Source organism: Mauremys reevesii, linkage group 9, assembly GCF_016161935.1.
Source record: "Mauremys reevesii isolate NIE-2019 linkage group 9, ASM1616193v1, whole genome shotgun sequence".
In the NCBI taxonomy this organism is placed as follows: domain Eukaryota; kingdom Metazoa; phylum Chordata; order Testudines; family Geoemydidae; genus Mauremys; species Mauremys reevesii.
The window spans coordinates 82,978,835-83,000,159 of record NC_052631.1 but is presented as its reverse complement, the minus strand read 5'-3'; the positions used below and the strand labels follow the sequence as shown (position 1 = coordinate 83,000,159).

The window sequence follows — 21,325 nt, the reverse complement described above, 5'->3', positions numbered from 1 at the left end:
TTGCACCTCAAATGCACACCTGATGCTATGCGTAAATAAAACTAGGTGGTCATTTAGTTTCATTTAAGGTTTGTCAATTAAGGCACTCAAATGCACACTTAAATTCTAGAAGTCAGCTGGCTAAGCAGCTGAAGTGTTGTGTTGTTACTCCGTAAGTCTGCTCAATGGTCCAACTTTTACAGAAGTGCTTTTGTCCATTTCGTCTTCCTCAAGTATCTGCACTCTTTTAATTTCTTATATAGTATAAACATTAGCGTATCACTTCTAATTAAGTATATTAATAGTTCTTACGCACAGCAACAGCAACCCAAGACTACAGTTTGTAAAAGACAAATATCAGACTCATGGTGCTAAAGAAACATTATAAATCTAGTAACAGAAAGCAGAAGTACTACAAGTCAAAGCAGAAATTTCTCATTAATATTTACAAAGAGTTAATTTCTATTAATCTTCACTGTAAAAACTAATTCTTAAATTAAACTCGTGTTTGTTTTGGATTATCTTTAAGCATTTAGGCAAACACAAAGGTTACTAAACTTTATCTTGTTTCCACTTTCTGCCAATGTATTTTGAATTCATTTTCAGTTTGTCTTTTTATTTAATAATACATAACTACAAGAGTAATAAGATAGTCTTTATTTAACCTTAAGGAAAAAAATTAGGTGTACAAATATAAAACAACTAGCAACTAAAAAAGTCTGTTCTTGAGCATCTACTATGGGATTTCCCACCTATTAGCAATCATAGAATCATAGAATTCAAGATCAGAAGGGACCATTATGATCATCTAGTCTGACCTCCTGCAAGATGCAGGCCACATAAGCCGATCCACCCACTCCTTAAGCAAGCGACCCCTGCCCCATGCTTCGGAGGAAGGCGAAAAACCTCCAGGGCCACTGCCAATCTACCCTGGAGGAAAATTCCTTCCCGACCCCAAATATGGCGGTCAGCTGAACCCCGAGCATGCGGGCAAGACTCTCCAGCCAGACAATGATGGGTTCTAAATCAGTTTACAAAATCTGAGCAATAAAATAAGACAATATAATTGTATTTTGAAAATGGAGACACTTGATATAATTCTGAGGTACTCTCTGATTTATGCCCCTTTAAAATTCCTTCAGCACAACCAACCCCACCAATGGGGAAAAATAGATTAGTACTTTTCAATTACATTTGGTAAGAATGACAAGTGCTTTTCTAAAAGAGCAGCATATATTTTACTGAGTGGACTTTGAAGACATAATTGTAGCACACCTTCAATCACCACTACTGTATCAGTCCCAAAACCATTCCCTCCAATTTCAAATAAAAATTGTAACGTATAACATTCAAGAAAGCTGAACTGAGAAACAGTATCTTGTATACAACCAGATTTTCTTATCTCATCTGTAAAAATGAGTGTCTGAGACCTTGTCTACGTTGGGAATAAAACTATGCTAAATTACAAGTATGTTTAGACAGCAGTTGCTTGCAGGATTCTAGCATACTTTTACTACTGTGTACCTAGAGGTTCCCTCTAAGAACCATGCTTCATGTTCTACAATGCAGTTCTCAGATAACCAAAATCCCTACTCACAGCAGCCAGGGAAGCCATTCAACAAGCCTACTAGCAACAATAATTTCTGAGCCCTGAATTCAGATCCATAGATTCCAAGGCCAGAAGGGACCATTGTGTTCATCTAGTCTGACCTCCTCTATAATACAGGCCATAGAACTTCCCCAAATGAAATTCCTAGAGCAGATTTTTTAGAAAAACATCCAATCTTGATTTAAAAATTGTCAGTGATGGAGAATCCACCATGACCATTGGCAAATTGTTCCAATGGTTAATTACTTTCAGTGTAAAAAATATATGCCTTATTTCAAGTCTGAATTGGACTAGCTTCAACTTCCAGTCATTGGATTATGTACCTTTCTCTGATAGTTTGAAGAGTCTATTATTAATCATTTATTTCCCGTTTAGATACTTACAAACTGTAATCTAGTCACCCCTTAATATTATCTTTGTTAAGTACTTTGCGCTCTCTGAGTCCACCACTAGAAGGCAGGCTTTCTATGACATACGTGTGAGCTATAACATAGAATCATAGAAATGTCAGGCTGGAAGGGACCTCAAAAAGTCATCCAGTCCAGCCCCTTGCCCTAAGGCAGAACCAAGTAAACCTAGACCATCCCTCACGTTTGTCCAACTTGTTCTTAAAAACTTCCAATGACAGGGATTCCACAATGTCCCTTGGCAGCTTATTCCAGAGCTTAAATATATTTATAATTAGACAGTTCTTCCTCATATCTACCCTAAATCTCCCTTGCTGCAGATTAAGCACATTACTTCTTGTCCTACCTTCAGTGGAGGTGGAGAACAACTGATCACTCTCTCTTCATAACAGTCCTTAACATATTTGAATACTGTTATCAGGTCTCCCCTTTGTCTTCTTTTTTCAAGATTAAACATGCCCCCTTTTTTTTTTTTTTTAATCTTTCCTCAATAGGTCAGGTTTTCTAAACCTTTTATCCAATTTGATGCGGTGCTCGGGACTCCCTTCAATTTGTCCACATCTTCCTTAATGTGTGGCACCCAGAACTGGACACAGTACTCCAGCTGAGGCCTCACCAGTGACAAGAAGATGGGACAATTACCTCCTGTGTCTTAAATATGAAACTCCTGTTAATACCCCAGAATAATATTAGTCTTCTGTGCAACTGCATCACATTGACTCATATTCAATTTGTGATATACTATAACCCCAAATGCTTTGCAACAGTACCACCACCTAACCAGTTATTCCCCATTTTATAGCTGTGCATTTGATTTTTCCTTCCTAAATGAAGTACTTGGCATTTGTCCTTACTGAATTTCTTCTTGATTTCAGACAAACTCTCTAATTTGTCAAGGTCATTTTGAATTCTAATCCTATCCTCCAAAGTGCCTGCAACCCCTCCCAGCTTGGTGCCATCCACAAATTTTACAGGCAGACTCACCACTCCATTATCCAAGTCATTAATGAAAATATTGACTAATACCAGACCCCAGACTGAACCCTACAGGGCCCCAATAGATACACCCTCCCAGTTTGACAGTGAACCACTGATATTTTATGACTGCTCTCTGAGTATGGTCTTTCAACTAATTGACTACATCAAAAGTCTTTCATGGTGATGCAAAAAGTTAAACTGTGTAGCATAGATAGGCTTGGCAGAATTTGACTTTTTTTTAAAATAATTTTACAGATAATAGTGTTTATTTGTAAGCATTTTTTCAATTTTTATCGATTTAAATCTTCACAGTTGTACAAAGTTATCACATCAAAATATAAGTCAATATCCTTAAATCAAATCCTTAAGTTCTCAAGCAACATTTTTCTTACTTTGCCTGTCTGATAATCAAAATTTAAATTGTGGAAATATTTTTTGTTTGTTCGTGTATGTATGGTGAAGTAAGTTTCTACCTCAGTTTCTCCATCTGTAAAATGGGGAGAATTCTATGAATCTTGCTGACAGATGTGGAGATACATTCATGAATATTTGTGATGCACTCAGATTCTATGACTGGGAATGGTTGGGTCATTACACTAATTGAATTTCCTCACACCTTCTATGGGTCATCTCAATTATCACTTCAAAGGTTTTTTTCTCCTGATGATGATAGCTCATCTCAATGGATTGGCCCTTACAGTTGGTATGGGTACTTCCACCTTTTCATGTTCTCAGTATGTATAAATATATTCTGTCTGTGTGTTCCATTCTATGCATCTGAAGAAGTGAGCTGTAGCCCATGAAAGCTTATGCTGAAATAAATTTGTTAGTCTCTAAGGTGCCACAAGTACTCCTGTTCTTTTGCGGATACAGACTAACACGGATGCTACTCTGAAACCTCAGATTCTATAGCGATGAATGCTCCAGTAAAGGCCATGAAGGAATAGTTAATTTTATATGCGGCACAGGGTTTTGATGGTATGCAGCAAACAAAGCAAAGATCACACATTGAATGCTGAGGATAAAAAGATACTGAACTGCCTCATTTCCTGATCACCATCCATCCTGTACACTTTATGCAGGGATCTTATGGAAAAGATAGTATATGATCCCACTAATCATCATATCATAATGCATATGCAAAAGGGGCAGAATTCAGGTGGCATAGGCATTTCCTATCTTTTAAAACTGAAAGTGTTAGGCAACCTAAATATACGGGTTGCAACTAGCACCCACTATAATATCAGCTGAATAACATGTTGTCTAGCCCTTAAAATGCACAGGCAAAAGGTTAGCAGAAGAATCAGTACAAATAGCAAAAAACTTGATGGAAAAAGCAAAAGGCCTTGGTGGAATCCGGGGATCCATATTTAGTATTGTGGCATATTGCAGGCCACCTTAAAGTCCTTTACTAGGATCACTATGGGCATAAAACCTTTGCACCAATATCTAACAAGTTTCTTGAGCCTATTAACCCTGAAGTAATTACATTCAAGGAATCTGGACCAAAAGGTTAGATGGGAATAAGAACAATTATCTTCCACCCCATTGCAAATGGTAGATAATACCAAGATTCCAAAATTGCTGGCAACCTGCCAAGATACGTTATACCATTTGTACCAGGTTCATGCATCATAACCATCCATAAGGCTCAGTTCTAAAGGAAGAACAGAAGATATCCAAATAAAACCCAAGGAGTACAATGGGTCTCTGTGTCTCCCTGTGGTTTTCACTGACTAGGTGAGCCTATATTACTTCTGTGGCCTGGTCTACACTACGCGTTTAAACCGAATTTAGCAGCGTTAAACCGATTTAACCCTGCATCCGTCCACACAATGAAGCCCTTTATATCGATATAAAGGGCTCTTTAAACCGATTTCTGTACTCCTCCCCGACGAGGGGAGTAGCGCTGAAATCGGTATTGCCATGTCAGATTAGGGTTAGTGTGGCCGCAATTCGACGGTATTGGCCTCCGGGAGCTATCCCACAGTGCACCATTTTGACCGCTCTGGACAGCAATCTGGAGTCGGACACACTGGCCAGGTAGACAGGAAAAGCCCCACAAACTTTTTAATTTCATTTCTTGTTCGCCCAGCATGGAGAGATCATCAGCACAGGTGACCACGCAGAGCTCATCAGATAACAATGCAGTCTCCTGAGAATAGAAAAAGAGCTCCAGCATGGACTGCACGGGAGGTACTGGATCTGATCACTGTACGGGGAGAGGATTCCGTGCTAACAGAACTCTGTTCCAAAAGACGAAATGAAAAAACATTTGAAAAAATTTCCAAGGCCATGATGCAGAGAGGCCACACCAGGGACTCAGTACAGTGCCGTGTGAAAGTTAAGGAGCTCAGACAAGCCTACCAGAAAACCAAAGAAGCAAATGGAAAGTCCGGGGCAGGGCCGAAAACATGCCGCTTTATGCCGAGCTGCATGCAATTCTAGGGGGGGGGTCCGCCACCACTACCCCACCCCTGTCCGTGGATTCCGAGGTGGGGGTGGTAATCGCAGCCATGGCTGAGGATTCTGCAGACGGGGAAGATGAGGAGGAAGAGGAGGACGAGCTTGCAGTGAGCACACAGCACTCCGTTCTCTCCAACAGCCAGGAGCTTTTTCTCACCCTGACGGAATTACCCTCCCAGCCCTCCCAAGCAACTATCCCAGACAATGAAACCATGGAAGGGACCTCTGGTGAGTGTACCTTGTAAATATAAGACATGGTTTAAAAGCAAGCGTTTTTTAATGATTAATTTGCCCTGAGGACTTGGGATGCATTCGCGGCCAGTACAGTTACTGGAAAAGTCTGTTAACATGTCTGAGGATGGAACGGAAATCCTCCAGGGACATCTCCATGAAGCTCTCCTGGAGGTACTCCAGAAGCCTTTGCAGAAGGTTTCTGGGCAGCGCTGCTTTATTCTGTCCTCCATGGTAGGACACTTGACCACGCCATGCATGTAGCAAGTAATCTGGTATCATTGCATGGCAAAGCCTAGCTGCGTATGGTCCCGGTGATCACTGGCATTCAAGCAACATCCGTTCTTTATCTCGCTGTGTTATCCTCAGGAGAGTGATATCGTTCATGGTAACCTGGCTGAAATTCAGGAATTTAAGTAAGGGGACAGAGATGGCCATTCCTACTGGGCTATTTGCCTGTGGCTTAAAAGAAATCCTTCCCTGCAGGTAGCCAAGCCGGGGGAAGGGGGGGGGGCGATTGACGCTGAGCTTTTCCGCGTTTGGCTAGCAGTGATCTTCCCTGCTACCAGCCACGCGTTTGCGGGGGGGGAAAGGGGGGTGTATAGCAGTGATCTTCCATGATACCAGCCACGGGGTGGTTTCTGCTGCTGCACGTTAACAGGAAAGAAGCAGCACTCAACAGGCTTTGCTTGCTATTTGGGAAAGGAGGGCGCTGGATAGATGAAGGCTGCAGAAGACGAAAGACAATGGCTTACCATGGCCGCATGCAAGCCCAATTCTGCTGCCCGGACCTGCGTCTGTGATCTGTAACACCAAAGCCGCAGGCACTCAAATATTAAGACGCAAAATGCGACCTTGTAGTGAAAACACATGTGATATGTAAGGTGAATAGTGTTGTTCACCGTGAAAGAGTATGACCACTGTTCTCTAAAATGTATCTTTTTAAATACTTCTCTCCCTTTTTTCCCCTCCCTCATGCAGCTGCACATTTTTCAAGCCTCCCTACTCCGTCCCGAAGGCTAGCTCAGATAAGGCGGCAGGAAAAAAAAGATGCGAGAAGAAATGTTTTCAGAAATCATGGAAGTGGCCCACAATGAAAGAGCTCATCTGAATGAGTGGAAGGACGTGGTAGCAAAATACAGGAAAGATGCCAGTGACCGTGAGGACAGGAGGGACGCACGTGAGGACAGGAGGGACGCACGTGAGGACAGGAGGGACGCTCGAGATGAGAGGCGGCGGCAGGAAGATCAGCGGTGGCGGGATACAACTCTGGGGCTGCTGCGTGATCAAACTGACATGCTCTGGCATATGGTGGGGCTTTAGGAACGGCAGCAGGATCACAGAGTGCCACTGCAGCCCCTGTATAACCACCCTCCCCCCTCACCATGTTCCTTAGCCTCCTCACCCGCCAGACGAGTAAGAACTCGTGGGGGTAGGCTCCATGCACCCGCCCACTCCACCCCAGTGGACAGCCCAACCAAAAGGCTCTCATTATTATGATTTTTTTTTAGTGGCCTTTTCCTTCCCTACTATCCTCCTCCCAAACCCCACCCGGGCTACCTTGTCAGTTCTCTCCCTCTTTTTATAATTAAGTAATAAAGAATACATGAGAGTGACTTTATTTCCTTAGAAAGCAAGCTGTGATCGAAGGGGTGGGTGGCTTACAGGGAATGAGTCAATCAAGGGGGTGGGAGGGTTCCTCAAGGAGAAACCAACACAACAGTCACACCGTACCCTGGCCCGTGATGAAACTCATTTTCAAAGCTTCTCTGATGCGCACCGCTTCCTGGTGTGCTCTTCTAATCGCCCTGGCTGTGCGGCCAGGTGATTTGCCTCAGCTCCCACCCCGCCATAAAGGTCTCCCCCTTACTCTCACAGAGATTGTGGAGCACACAGCAAGCAGCAATAACAATGGGACATTGGTTTGGCTGAGGTCTGAGCGAGTCAGTAATGTGCACCAGCGCGCCTTTAAACCGCCAAATGCACTTTCTACCACCATTCTGCACTTGCTCAGCCTGTAGCTGAACAGCTCCTGACTACTGTCCAGGCTGCCTGTGTATGGCTTCATGAGCCATGGCATCAAGGGGTAGGCTGGGTCCCCCAGAATAACTACAGGCATTTCAACATCCCCAACTGTTATTTTCTGGTCTGGGAAGTAATTCCCTTGCTGCAGCCGTTTAACAGAGTAGTGTTCCTGAAGACGTGAGCGTCATGAACCCTTCCCGGCCATCCCACGTGGATGGTGGTGAAACGTCCCTTGTGATCCACCAGTGCTTGCAGCACCATGGAAAAGTACCCCTTGCGGTTTATGTAGTGGGTGCCCTGGTGCTCCGGTGCCAAGATATGGATATGGGTTCCATCTATCGCCCCACTACAGTTAGGGAATCCCATTGCAGCAAAGCCATCCACTATGACCTGCACATTTCCCAGGGTCACAACCTTTCGTAGCAGCAGCTTAGTGACTGCTTTGGCTCCTTGCATCACAGCAGCCCCCCGAGTAGATTTGCCCACTCCAAATTGATTCCCGACTGACCGGTAGCTGTCTGGCATTGCAAGCTTCCAGAGGGCTATTGCCACTCGCGTCTCAATTGTGAGGGCTGCTCTCATCTTGGTATTCTGGCACTTCAGGGCAGGGGAAAGCAAGTCACAAAGTTCCATGAAAGTGCCCTTACACATGCGAAAGTTTCGCAGCCACTGGGAATCGTCCCACACCTGCAACACTATGCAGTCCCACCAGTCTGTGCTTGTTTCCTGGGCCCAAAATCAGCGTTCAATGGCTAGAACTTGCCCCATTACCAGCAGGATCTCCAATGCGCAGGGGCCCGCAGTTTGACAGAATTCTGTGTCCATGTCCTCATCACTCTTGTCGCCGCTCTGCCGTAGCCGCCGCCTCCTCGCCTGGCTTTGCCGGTCCCGGTTCAGCATTGACTGCACGAGAATGTGCGAGGTGTTTAAAACGTCCATGATTACTATCTTGAGCTCAGCAGGGTCCATGCTTGCCGTGGAATGGCGTCTGCACAGTTCACCCAGGAAAAAAGGCGCGAAACAGTTGGCTGCTGCTGCTTTCACAGAGGGAGGGGTGAGGTTGTACCCAGAAGCACCAGCGGCAATTTTTTTGCCCCATCAGGCACTGGGATCTCAACCCAGCATTCCAATGGGCGGGGGAGACTGCAGGAACTATGGGATAGCTATGGGATAGCTACCCACAGTGCAACGCTCAGGAAATCGATGCTAGCCTCGATACATGGATGCACACCGCCGAATTAATATGCTTAGTGTGGCCGCGTGCACTCGACTTTATACAATCTGTTTTAAAAAACCAGTTTCTGTAAAATCGGAATAATCCCGTAGTGTAGACATACCCTGTCAGAACAGGAGTGCTATCAGCAGTATTCTAGGCATCTTCAAGAGACAAACAAGCCTCCTGGTGGCCTATCCGACAGGCCACTTATGAAAGGTATTGTTTCCAACAGAAGAAGTGGCTTTATGATCACAAAGTGACTAAAGTTCAGAGATAGCATGTACCAACAGAGTCCATTAAGAGACACAATAGTTTTCATTTGCCAGTATCACCTACTCTGACCTTCTAGAGTCCATCTGAGTTTTATTAATTGACTGTGTTTATTAACCGGTTGTATTAGTTTGAGGTGTTTTAAGATGTAAGTGTGACCTGTATCACATGACGGGAACTAGGAAATAAAGACCACTATACCATCATTTCTATTTGCCATACCTTTCTTATTCAAAGAGGTGGAGAGGGAAGATGAGAATACCAATAATAAGATCATGCAATTATATAGGCCAAGTACACAACTTGATGATACTGAATCATTTAACATATTGCTTTCTTTTACCCCTGACTTAGACATCACTAGTTGGCACATTTCTTGTAGGTATCACACTAGAGCTGGGTTGTGAGAAGGGAACTGAAAGAGAAGCAGATCTAAGGATTAGTTCAGTGAAGGCACTGATGTAATACAGGCATCAGGGAAGAGAGCACAAAGAGTTGTGAGAGAAGTAAGCAAATGTGTGATTGAAGTCAATTTTTATCTAAAACATGTTTTAAATACTAACTGCATAATTAGTAAGATATGTGCCTATGATTCCAATCACTTTGCTGCTGTGTTACATCCCTTTTATCCCCATCATTTGTCCTTTTTAGACTGTATGCTATTTGGGGCAGGAACTTTGTATTTTTGTGTTTTGAAAGCTCCCAGTACACCAGAAAAATGTAAATAAAAGACTGCTTTAGAGACTAATGCCATCATAGAGAGGAGCTCCATCAGCACAAGCAGAAATTCTGTGGTGCCATGGAATAACCTGTACATAAATATTAACTCAAACCAAACCTGATTTAGGGATTTACAGATAGAACCAAAACTGTATTTGATACTGTGTCTATTAGGATGCAAGATTCTCTTATTCCCCATGCCGTTGCTTCAAACCATTAGATCATACCACAGAGAGAAATGCATCATCTTTTAACAGTCCAAACACAAGCACAAGATGAAACATGGTTTATGGAGTTATACAATACACAAATGTGAAATATTGATGATTCCCCATCCCATTTACTGTGTAAGATAAATTATAATCTGTACGCTGCCTTATGTTCAATTTCTTCACTAGTAAGAAACAGCCTATTTTTAAACAGTTGACAGTGTGTTATGCTGCTTGATCATTCTATATATTATGATACTATAAAATAATGGCAAAATTCCCGGATTTATTTAATTTTGTTTTGGATTTTTTAATTATAAAACTTCTGAAATGCCCCTGGTAAAAATAGTAAAAATCAAACTCAGTAACTCAGATGTTTTAAATTTACAACACAACATAGCCATATGCCCTCTCTCTGCAGTACTGTGTGGAGGCCCAATAGCTGAGTTGAGCCCAAGAAGGAATATAGTAAAATTGTGGGCATAGACACTTAAATCATCCATGGATTCTGTTGTCTTGTGGTGTTTAAAAGTTAACCCAAGCAGGAACTATTTTCAGTCTCAGGCAATGAACTTAAGATACTAAGTGTTGGTCAGCTGTTTTTTCCTGCAGATAATAGTGACAGGGTTTTTGGTTGACCCAAGCTGCAGGAAAATAGGATGTTTCCCAGCCTAAGGCAAAGCATACAAAAAAGAAACAAAGGTGTAAAGGAGCCAGGCCTGAGTCACAAAGCCCTTAGGCAGGGAGCTACTTTTGTGGCATTATTCGTGGTAGTGTTGACAGAGCAGCCCGAAGCCAAGAACTCTTCCTGATCGCCTCCACCCACACCAGCAGCAGCAGCAGCAGCAGCATCCCCACCAGCACGGATCTGACTGCTCAGCAAGGCAGCTCCCCCCTCACGCGGGGCTCCTGCTCACGCTCCCTCAGGCCCCCTTCCCCTGCCTACCGCCCCTCACTCGCTCGCCCCCACCCCCACGCCCACCAGCCCCCACGCCTTACACGGTGATGTGCCCGGCGCCCCGTACCGCCACGGGGTCTGGCGCGTCTCGGGGCCGGGGCAGCTCCTGGCTCCTCACCACCGGCTCGGACTCCTCCTCCTCCTCCTCCAGCTCATAGATAGTGTCGAAGTCTGCCATATTGGGGAGCAGTACGCTCATCTCCCCCCGCCCCCACCGAAACGCCCGGTGCGCATGCGCACTGACCCCCAGGTGGGCGGGGCTCGGGCCGCCTGTGGAGGGTGAGAGGGGAGCCGCGGCGTGCGCATGCGCTGCCTGATGGGCTAGATCCTAGTCCTGCGTCCCTCCTCTCCCGGGTCTCAGCAAAGCGGGGTGGTGGGGGCCGCCGCCCCCCAGGGCCCGTCAGGTCATGGCAGCCAAGGTCCCTCCGCCTGTGTGTGAAGGGGGGGCAGGCTGGGGGCCCCCCGTGGCCAACTGGAGGCGCCCTAGGACAGGCGGGTCGGGTGCACAGCAGCCCCGCGGGCTCAGCCCGGCCGTCCCGCCTTGCCAGTACCTCCTGCCTCAGAAAGCAGCGAGTCCCCCCCGGGCCTCTGGCGGGGAGCCCCGACCCGCGCCCCGGGGCAGAGGCCCAGCGCGGCACCCCACGGTTCTGAGCCGCAGCAGCTCCGTTGGGAAGGAAGCGCCGGGGCTTAGAAACGCCTCCTGCCGTGGCAGGTGTGTGCGCCCCTTGCAATGCCAGTGATAGCTAGCGCGTGTGGAGGCTTTACAGAGGAGATTGTTATCAGTAGCCCTGTTTTACAGATGGGGAAACTGAGGCACGGAGAGGTGAAATGACTTGCCCAAGGTCACTCAGCAGGCGGGTGGCAGAGCTAGGAATAAAGCCCAGGTCAACTGAGTTCTGGTTCATTAGGTCACGCTGCCTGTGTTACTGCATGTTTTTGTAAGCCTTTCAGTGCATGTCTACTCAAGGACTTTCTACAGCACCAAAGCTTAGCAATCCAGAGTCAATGCCCTATTTCTTTAGGTCCTGGATGAATAATATTAACTTTGAACAGATAACTGGCACCTCCATGCCAGGGATCCAGTGGTATTCTCTGCTACCATCCTCTGGTTTGTCAGCATTGCAGTTTTTGGTGATTTATCTTTTACTTCTACCTTTTTCTGTCAGTGACTTGTCTATTTAATGAAAGCAGTTCATTTAATTAGAGAGCTCTTGCATTCTTGGCCCACTGCATCTGTACTTTCTACCACTGTTCATCCAGACTGAAGAGTTTTAGACAAGAAACTTGCTAGATAGCCTCCAGCCCATTAATAATCACCACCATTTCCCCTTCCCATCCTCCTCACATTGGCTATGTGGTTATCCAAAGGATAGAAACTGAAGTTTGGAGCAGCACTGGGGTAAACAGAGAATCTATTGGAGTAGCTTGGAGGGTGAGCAGAGGGGAAGGGAGGGCTGACAAGGAATTAGAGCCCTATAGGAAAGAGTCCAGGAGTAGCAAAAGTAGAGAGTAGCCACACGTGAAATAACTCCTGCAAGGAGGGCCACTGATTTGTTAACATTTCCACTACTCTGAGTACTATTTAGCCAAAGTCCCAAACCATAACAACACTGGGGAGTATGGCATACAATACTTGGCATACTGCATTCTGAAGGTGCCTTACAATGAACATTCCAGCAGGTCTGTATTAGACAGCCAAATGTATTGCAGCATGCAGTTCACTAAGCCACTAATGCCGAAGAGTTTACTGCACATTTACTATTAATCAGAGGTGATGAAAAAGGGAATCCTTGCCAGGGAGATCCAAAAGTAATGCCATGGTGAAGTCCCACTTTTGCTCGAAGTACTGGCAAGGAGAATATTAGGGCTTGTCTACACTACCTGCTGGATCGGCAGGCAGTGATCAATCCAGCAGGGGTCGATTTAGTGTGTCCAGTATAGACGCAATAAATTGACCGCTGAGAGCTCTTCCTTTGACTCCAGTACTCCACGGAGGAGGAGCACAAGCGGAGTTGATGGGAGAGTGTCAGCTGTTGACTTACTGCAGTGAAGACACTGCAATAAGTAGATCTAAGTACGTCGACTTCAGCTGCGCTATTCACATAACTGAAGTTGCATACCTTAGATCGACCCTGCGCGGTAGTGTAGACAAGCCCTTAGATTCCTACCAGAGTGCTGTCTTCAATCCCCGTCTTCGCCTGGTTAACAAAAGTCATATTTGAAGGTGCTGGAAGGAAGTAGCTCATTTTCCACTTCTTTCATCTCCATTTCTGGGAAGAGGGGGAATGGGTCTGCACCCTTAGCCTCTTTTTGTTTGTGTTTGGGGGTGTTTTCCATGGTGAATAGTTCCATTACCTGCCTTTGCTACTCTTCATGGTTTTCCAAAGTAGCAGCAAGGTGGAACCAGCATGTTTTTGGATTTTTTCACTGCTACCCATAGGGTTCTGAACAGCAAGGTGATATTGGCTAAAGTCTTGTCAGTTTCTGCTGCTTGACCAAACTATCAGCAGTGGAGATACAGAGCAGTCTGTTTGCAGTCTTGGGAAGACGTCTCTGTAATGCTTCACACAGGAGTGGCTTCAGGGACCAACACAGCAAGCGTGTGCCTGGGGCGGCAAGCCGTGGTGGACAGCCTGCTGGTTGCTGTGAGGGCGGCAGGCAGGCGGCTTTTGGCAGTGCACCTGTGGGAGGTCCACCAGTCTTGCGGCTTCGGTGGTGGGGACGCCGAAGGCGCAGCACTGGCGGATCTCCCGCAGGCTCGCCACTGAATCCGTGTGACCAGCAGACAGCCTGCAGGTGTGCCGCCAAAAGCCACCTGCCTGCCGTGCTTAGGGTGGCAAAAAACATAGAGCCACCCCTGGATTCACATTTGGAAAATTTTCTTCATAACCCAGGAAGAAAGTGTTCTATAATTATAGGTTTTTAAAAGAAATGAAAGCTTATGTTCTGGATTGTTTGGTAAGTTAGACACCTGGGTAAGCTTTTTCTTGTCACATGCAAATAATGGATCGTTAACAGTATACGTCAATTTGTTAAGCAGCATTTTTCTTACTTTACTTACGTGTAAATTTCAATTAGTATTGATGGAAATATTTTTGGTGGTTTGTATGTGTATTGTGAAATCAATCTTTATTAACATTTACCAATAAAAATCTAACCTTTCCAAGCCTAGTTATAGTATTATATTACAATGGGGTAAGATAAATACCTTATGGCTATTTTTGGTGGTGGTAACTGACCCAAAGGATATAACTGTCTATTAGTCATAGCATATAAAATCTTTATAATGCAGTACATGGCCTAGACAGGTGTAATGCAACAATACTATAAGTTTTAGCCTTTATGTTAGACTTTCCTCGGCTCTGGCGGTTCCGGTGGACTGTCCTTGAAGCTATAGGCTTAATGGTGTTATTTAAAATATAAATGCAGGGGGCATAACCCTGCTATCCTCTTGGCCAACATGACTCAGGAAAAAAAAAGCAGATTCTGAAATCCAAGTCTGTGTGTGAGCCATTGCTCAGCAGCAGAAAAATTCCCTCTTGGAGGTGTTTCAAGTCAATCAGTGGAACAGTTTAGAACCAGAGCACTTATGTACTAGCAATTTCCAGCCTCAATACCTGCAGAATGCTAATTAATTAAATTAGTGAGTTTGGTCTAGTAAAAGAGATTGCCTCACCCATCTTGTGTCTCTAATAAAACTAAGTGTCAGAGCAACAGCCAGCGCTCTTCATACTAATGCACACGACAGATATTTAGAAGATGTCTAATTAGCATTCAGTTGCAGGTAGAAGTGTTGAAAGGAGTGTACAACAATTGTGGCTTCATGGGAAAAGTAGCTAGCTCCTATTACCTTTGCAGTATGGGTTTGTAATGACTTGTGTGAAAACTTGTTAGGATTGTATCCAGTTCTGGGCACTACATTTCAGGAAAGATGTGGACAAATTGGAGAAAATCCAGAGAACAGCAACAAAATGATTAAAGATCTAGGAAACATGACCTATGAGGGAAGATTGAAAAAACTGGGTTTGTTTAGAAAAGAGAAGACTGAGAGTGGACATAACAGTTTACAGTTTTCAAGTACATAAAAGGAAGGAGGGAGAAAAATTGTTCTTAACTTCTGAGGATAGGACAAGAAGCAATGGGCTTAAATTGAAGCAAAGGAGGTTTAGGTTGGACATTAGGAAAAACTTTATAACTGTCAGGGTGGTTAAGCACTGGAATAAATTACCTAGGGAGGTTGTGGAATCTCCATCATTGGAGATTTTTAAGAGCAGGTTAGACAAACATCTATCAGGGATGGTCTAGAAGATAATACTTAGTCCTGCCATGAGTGCAGGGGACTGGACTAGATGACCTCTCGAGGTCCCTTCAAGTCCTATGATTCTATGAAAACTACTATGTCAGAATATTTATGTAGTGTGGGTGGATGGGGCTTCCAACAATCTGTGTCCAAATTAACTCTCTCATTTTGCAGGGACAAGGGATTGCCATCTACAACCTTTTGAAACCACAATTCCGGACAGGTGAGGATTCAGATTAAAAGAAAGGATTGTATTGAGCACAGTCAAGAAATTATTGCACAAGTTTGTTAAAAGAACCTGGGAAGTGTTATGCTAAGATGGTCTTAGAACAGGGGTGGGCAAACTTTTTGGCTCAAGGGCCACATCTGGGTATGGAAATTGTATGTCAGGCTATGAATGCTCATAAAATTGGGGGTGCAGCAGTGGGTGAGGGCTGTGGGGTGGGGCTAGGATGAGAGGTTGGGGGTGCAAGAGGGTGCTCTGGGCTGGGACCGAGGGGTTCGAGGGTAGGAGGGGGGATCAGGGCTGGGGGAGGGGGTTGGGGCACAGGAGGAGGTCAGGGGTGCAGCCTCCAGGTGGTGCTTACCTCAAGCAGCTCCCAGAAAGCGGCATGTCCCCATCCAGCTCCTACGTGGAGGTAAGGCCAGGCAGCTCTGTGTGCTGCACCGTCCATAGGTGCTGCCCCTGCAGCTCCCATTGACCATGGTTTCCGGCCAGTGGGAGCTGCGGGGGCAGCGCTTGGGGCAGGGGCAGTGTGCAGTGTGCAGAGCCCCCTGGCTGCCCCACGCGTAGGAGCCGGAGGGGGGACATGCCACTGCTTCCAGGAGCTGCATGGAGCAGGGCAAGCCCTGGATCCCACTCCCTGGCTGGAGCACTGGAGCAGGGCAAGCCCCGGTCCCTGCTCCCCGGTGGGAGCTCAAGGGCCGGATTAAAACATCTGGAGGACCAGGTGCGGCCCCCGGGCTATAGTTTGCCCACCTCTGTCTTGAAGCTATTGAAATTGAGAGGAAAGTTGGGGTGGATGAATTTTTTTCTGGTTCTTCTTAGAACAACAAATATATGTTTGAATTATGATTATGTAGAGAAATACTGGAGCTTCCTGTCTTCGAATTAATATTGCATTGTAGTTCTCACTTTTCTTGATGCCTATTAGCATTAACTCTAGAAGGATCCCTCTTCTGAATTATTTTTTCATGATTTGTATTTTTTAAAACTATGCTCCCAAAAAGCCTCAGCACACAATCATCATTCAGCATCATTCACACACAACCAGATCTTACATGTCATAGAAAATGAACAAGTCCAATGGCTCACAGTTCACTCTTATCCCATAGGGTGATTGTACATCTTCATATAGGTAGATAATGCTGAAGTAATAGAAGTGTATCTTTAGACTCAGTACACGTTTTAAGTTTGATAGATGAGCCATTGTAAGCTGGGTGATCTCTTTGCTGAGGGGGCTGCAAGGGATCATTGGAGCTGGGTATGCCTCACTTACGGTGCAGCAAACTATTTTGTTAACTTTTAAACTTTAAAACAGCCTTTTTGGAAAATGCAGTGGTGTTGTTGCCGTGTTGGTCCCAGGATATTAGAAAGACAAAGTAATATCTTTTTACCTTTTCTGTGCATGATAGAGACAAATTTACACCAAACTCTTCTTCAGGAAAATAGCAGGTAATCTGAGCAGTATCAGGAAGGCATCTAGATCTGGGTATCCCCTATCATCTTCTGCAAACTTTGATTAAAAGGGAAAATGAATGACTGGATTTGAATACAAGAACAGAAAGTAGAGGGAGATCTGTTTTGTAGTGTTACTTCTTTAATCCCTTTTGTGATAAACTCTGGTGAGATTGAAAAGGCTTGGGGCACCATGGCAATGTGTTGGGTGCACTGGTTAATAATAGAGTCCAGATTTAACATTTTTCAAACAAGGATGGCTTAATTAAGAGGGAAAAAGAGGCCCAGATGATTTCTTGACCTTACTCATAGCCAAGAGTCACCATAGCTATTCTGTCAGCTCTCTAGAAGTTCTCTCACACAGTATGAGTCTCATGAGAATGAGAGCCTGTGAGTTTTTATGGTGTCTACCTATCTCATCAGGCCACACAGTTAAAGCCACAGCCATCATTTATCAATGAGAAACTACATCCTGTTTTTTTCACTGGTGCCTTTCATTCAGCCCAGCTATGCTTCCCTATCCTTTTGCTGAAAACAAACCAAATTAGCTCCCTGGGAGTATGGGCCCATATCCTCAAAGGTGCCTAAATACCTTTGAGGATCTGGGCCATGGTCTTTAATGCCTGACATAATGTGGTGTTAGAAGCTGCTGTAAACAGGAATTGCAAATCACACCTCACAAAGGGAAAGGGCAGCAAGTGAGAAACAGACTTGAGGTTTGCTGGGGGCTGGGAAGATAGTTTATTTACACAGGAGGTCATATTGGGTTTTCCTGTTACAGTAAAAAAGTAAAAAAAAAAAAAAAAAAAGAGACTAGATTATATCTTAAAAGAATTTCTCCACTTCAGAAGTTCCATTCGCAGAGACCTTTACACCAAGGTATAGATCCGTGTGCTACACAGCTCACTCCTCAGGAATAAATCTGAATGTTTTCTTTTCCCTAAAAACCCTCCCTCATTAAAAATTACAAAAAGAACCCAAACCCAATACAGGAGGGAGAGCTCTCTGACCTGGTATTCACTATCCCATCGCAGGGACTTGAGTTATTATTAATAGTGGAGATTAATTTACAGGTACAACAATGAATCTGGGGTGCATAGTACCTGGTAGTATGGCATAGTTAGGAGTATTGAGGGTGGCAGGCAAAGGCATTCAGAAGTTAGCTCAATTGTTATATGAAGGAGTAAGTAGCTCTGTGAAAGAGGAGTTGATGTTGTGGTGAGTTTATAAAATGGGGAAATGCTGAACGACTTTTTTTTAATTTATTTCATCTTGATGGACAGGTTGTGAACGTATTTCCTCTTTACAGTTTAGTTTATGGCAGAGCATAAAAATACTTACTGATTACCTAGTAAAATAGGTACAGGTTTATTTTTCTCAGCACAATGTCCTTAATTAGTAGTGAACTGAACAAGACTATTAGGAAAATGTAATCTATAGATTATTCAAATGTGTACATTCCTGTACTACTTTCATACACTTTCTCAGGTACGGTATAGTTAGGGGAGAGTAATTTTTGTGTCTGTGGAATAAAAGTTTAAAGTGGCAGGTGTTTACAATACAGAAAACTGTATTATAATGCCAATAGGTGAAGACCTAAGGGTAAATTTTCAAATTGCTGTCTAGGATTTTAACCACTTTATTCTGAATGGGAATTGGATTGTTAAATCCCCACCTACAGTTGCTGGGAGTACTCTGTTAGAATGTGGGACAAGCTGGTATCTTTCCTGAGCACTGCATAATTTCCTCCTCTTCCCCTGGAAAAACATGAGCATAGTGAATCACCGGAAATTCATACATGCTGCTATTTGAAATGTTCTAACTTTATCCCTGATTACGACAACATTCATTGTAATCTCTGCAAATATAAGACCAAAACAAAAACAAAAACAACCTGGATGTTTTAACTGCCTTACTTGAGTTACTCTAACAATAATAATAATAACAACGTACAAAAACTGTTAAAATAAGTTATTTTGGTTGCAAAGTCAAGGACTTGAAAATTAGGAAATGCTAGATTTACAGTTGCCCTGTTCCCTTGTGCATCCATCCTGTGCACTGAATGAGGCAGGTTGTGATGTTGGTAAACCATGTGCCAGCTTATGCCAGGGTCCCCCTGCCTCAACTGAATATTGACAAATACATAGCTGGAACCAGTCTGGTTCACTTGTGTGTTAGTACTGTATTGTTAAAATAGGTGTTAGAGTTACAAAAATGTGCTTAGTGTTTAGACTTCATTGAATGCTTGTGAGTTGCTGCATGCATTAATCTCAGTTATAACATCTCTATATTGCAAGATAATATTTGAGCATTTGTATTATAAGCGTCTGTAACTGTAAATCACCAGACAGGAGAGAAGCTTTAATATGTGTGAAATATTAGTCTCCGGCAGAAGGTGTTATGACCTGCCTGACAAAGAAGGCCCACCGACACCAAATGAGCTATTGTGGAACAACAGAGAACAAAAGACTTTGACATTCCCCCTTCACCTGCCCATGAAGAGGAGAAATGTATGTGAATTCCTCCCACCAGCTGAGGTTGCAATTTGAAGCAGAAGTGGGAAAAAATAAAAAGGCCTAACAGGGAGGAACTGTATCTCTATGGCACTTTGATTCTTGAGGACAAGGTTTTCTAGGCATAAGATATACAGTGTGTAGCTTGGGTTAGCCCTAAAGGACATCTAGAGCTCACTTATTATAGAAGCTTCTATTAATTTTATATGTTTACCTGCTTTAACTTTGTAAATAACTCTCTTATTTCCTTTTAAATAAATCTTTAGATAGTTTATTATAGGATTGTCTACAAGAGTTGTCTTTGGTGTGAGATCAAAGGTGCAGTTGACTTGGGGTAAGTAACTGGTCCTTTGGGACTGGAATTACCTTGAATGTTGCTGTGATCTGTGGTGCAAGAGACCATCTATCTGATATCACAAAGGTAAGCTTGCCTAGTTGACAAGATAGATCAGAGTGCCTGAGGAGTTTACACATAATACTTGGTTGGTGAAATCTAAGTATAGAACTCACAACCAATCTGGGGTTTGTGCCCTGGCTGTTAACAGTCTGCCCTGAGGCTGGTACTCATGTTCTTGAGTTATTGCAGGACAGCTTGACACAGGGGTCCTCTGAGAAAAATAGCATGTGATCATATAATTAAAAACTATCATAACACATATGCACAAAAAAGCAGAATGAAGGCTGCATGGGAAACCTATATTCTGGCATTTCCTAACTTTGAAGCACTTGATTTTGCAACCTAAATAACTTCCTTTTAGTGTTGGTTTTTTAATCTAATTTTCTACATTTTTTTTTAAAAAGGGAAAAGATGCAAACAAATTCTGTTATGTACAGTTGTAACAATCTCCACATCATGCAGGGTTGAACTCTGAAAATGAAGTGCTCATTGCTGCCACTTGAATTGCAGGACTAACTACATTAGTTGGTAGTCAGAAAAGGCTGTTATCCCACTACGGGGAATGATCTGCTGGGGCAACGTGTTAAATCTTTGGAGTTTACATGGGAAGAGTGGCCCAGGTTCTCTCTCTCTCCCCCACCTCACAGTAAGTTGCGGGGAGTGCCTTACTGGGCTCTCTCCCCTATCTCCATTGCTACAACTACTCTAGCAAATACCAGATGTTCCTAGTGCAGCATGTGCATCTGCTTGCACAGCTTTGGAGGTGGCAAGGGCCAGCTAGTCTCTTTAGAATTTTAGGCCTGGATCGACAAAGGAACTTAGGTCATGCACCACTCAGCGTCATGGCACCTAACTTTTAGGCAACTAGAAAATCACAGGAACACAATGGTGATCTACAAAGCCATTGCTTAGGTTCCCGATACAATGAATGGGGAGAGATATGCACCTAAGAATGCAATCCACAAAAGCCAGCACACTAGGTGGGGAGCCACTTAAGCTAGCCATTGGGAGGTAAATAATAGCCCACATGGATTTGTTAAGAACAAATGCCAAGCCAATCTAATTTCCTTCTGGCCTACAGGATGTGGGGGAAGGTGTAGATGTGATGTATCTTCATTTTAGTAGGGCTTTTGACACAGTCCCACATGACATTCTCATAAGCAAACTAGGGAGATGAAATTACTCTAAGGTGGGTGTTTAACTGGTTGAAAAGCTATACTCAAATAGTAGTTATCAACGGTTTGCTATCAAACTAGGAGAATATATCTAGTGGGGTTCTGAAGGGCTCTGCCTTGGGTCTGTTAGTATTCAATATTTTTATTAATGACTTAGATAATGGAGTGGAGAGTATGCTTATAAAATTTGCAGG

The 21,325-nt window shown here is 44.0% G+C and overlaps 1 protein-coding gene and 1 long non-coding RNA gene across 3 annotated transcripts in view; one reads left to right on the top strand and one right to left on the bottom strand.

Moving 5' to 3' along the window:
* The window catches only part of CHIC1 (cysteine rich hydrophobic domain 1), a 36,764-nt gene extending 25,472 nt beyond the window's left edge, over positions 1 to 11,292 (bottom strand). The window contains exon 1 of the mRNA XM_039487263.1: positions 11,110 to 11,292. Within this exon, the coding sequence (XP_039343197.1) occupies positions 11,110 to 11,267 (158 nt within the window). The 5' untranslated portion in view covers positions 11,268 to 11,292. The remainder of the gene's footprint in view (positions 1 to 11,109) is intronic.
* LOC120371483 overlaps positions 11,289 to 21,325 on the top strand; it is a 29,679-nt gene continuing 19,642 nt past the window's right edge. For both annotated transcript variants that reach the window (XR_005584391.1, XR_005584392.1), the window contains exons 1-2: positions 11,289 to 11,780; positions 15,543 to 15,591. This is a non-coding gene — a long non-coding RNA (uncharacterized LOC120371483). The remainder of the gene's footprint in view (positions 11,781 to 15,542; positions 15,592 to 21,325) is intronic.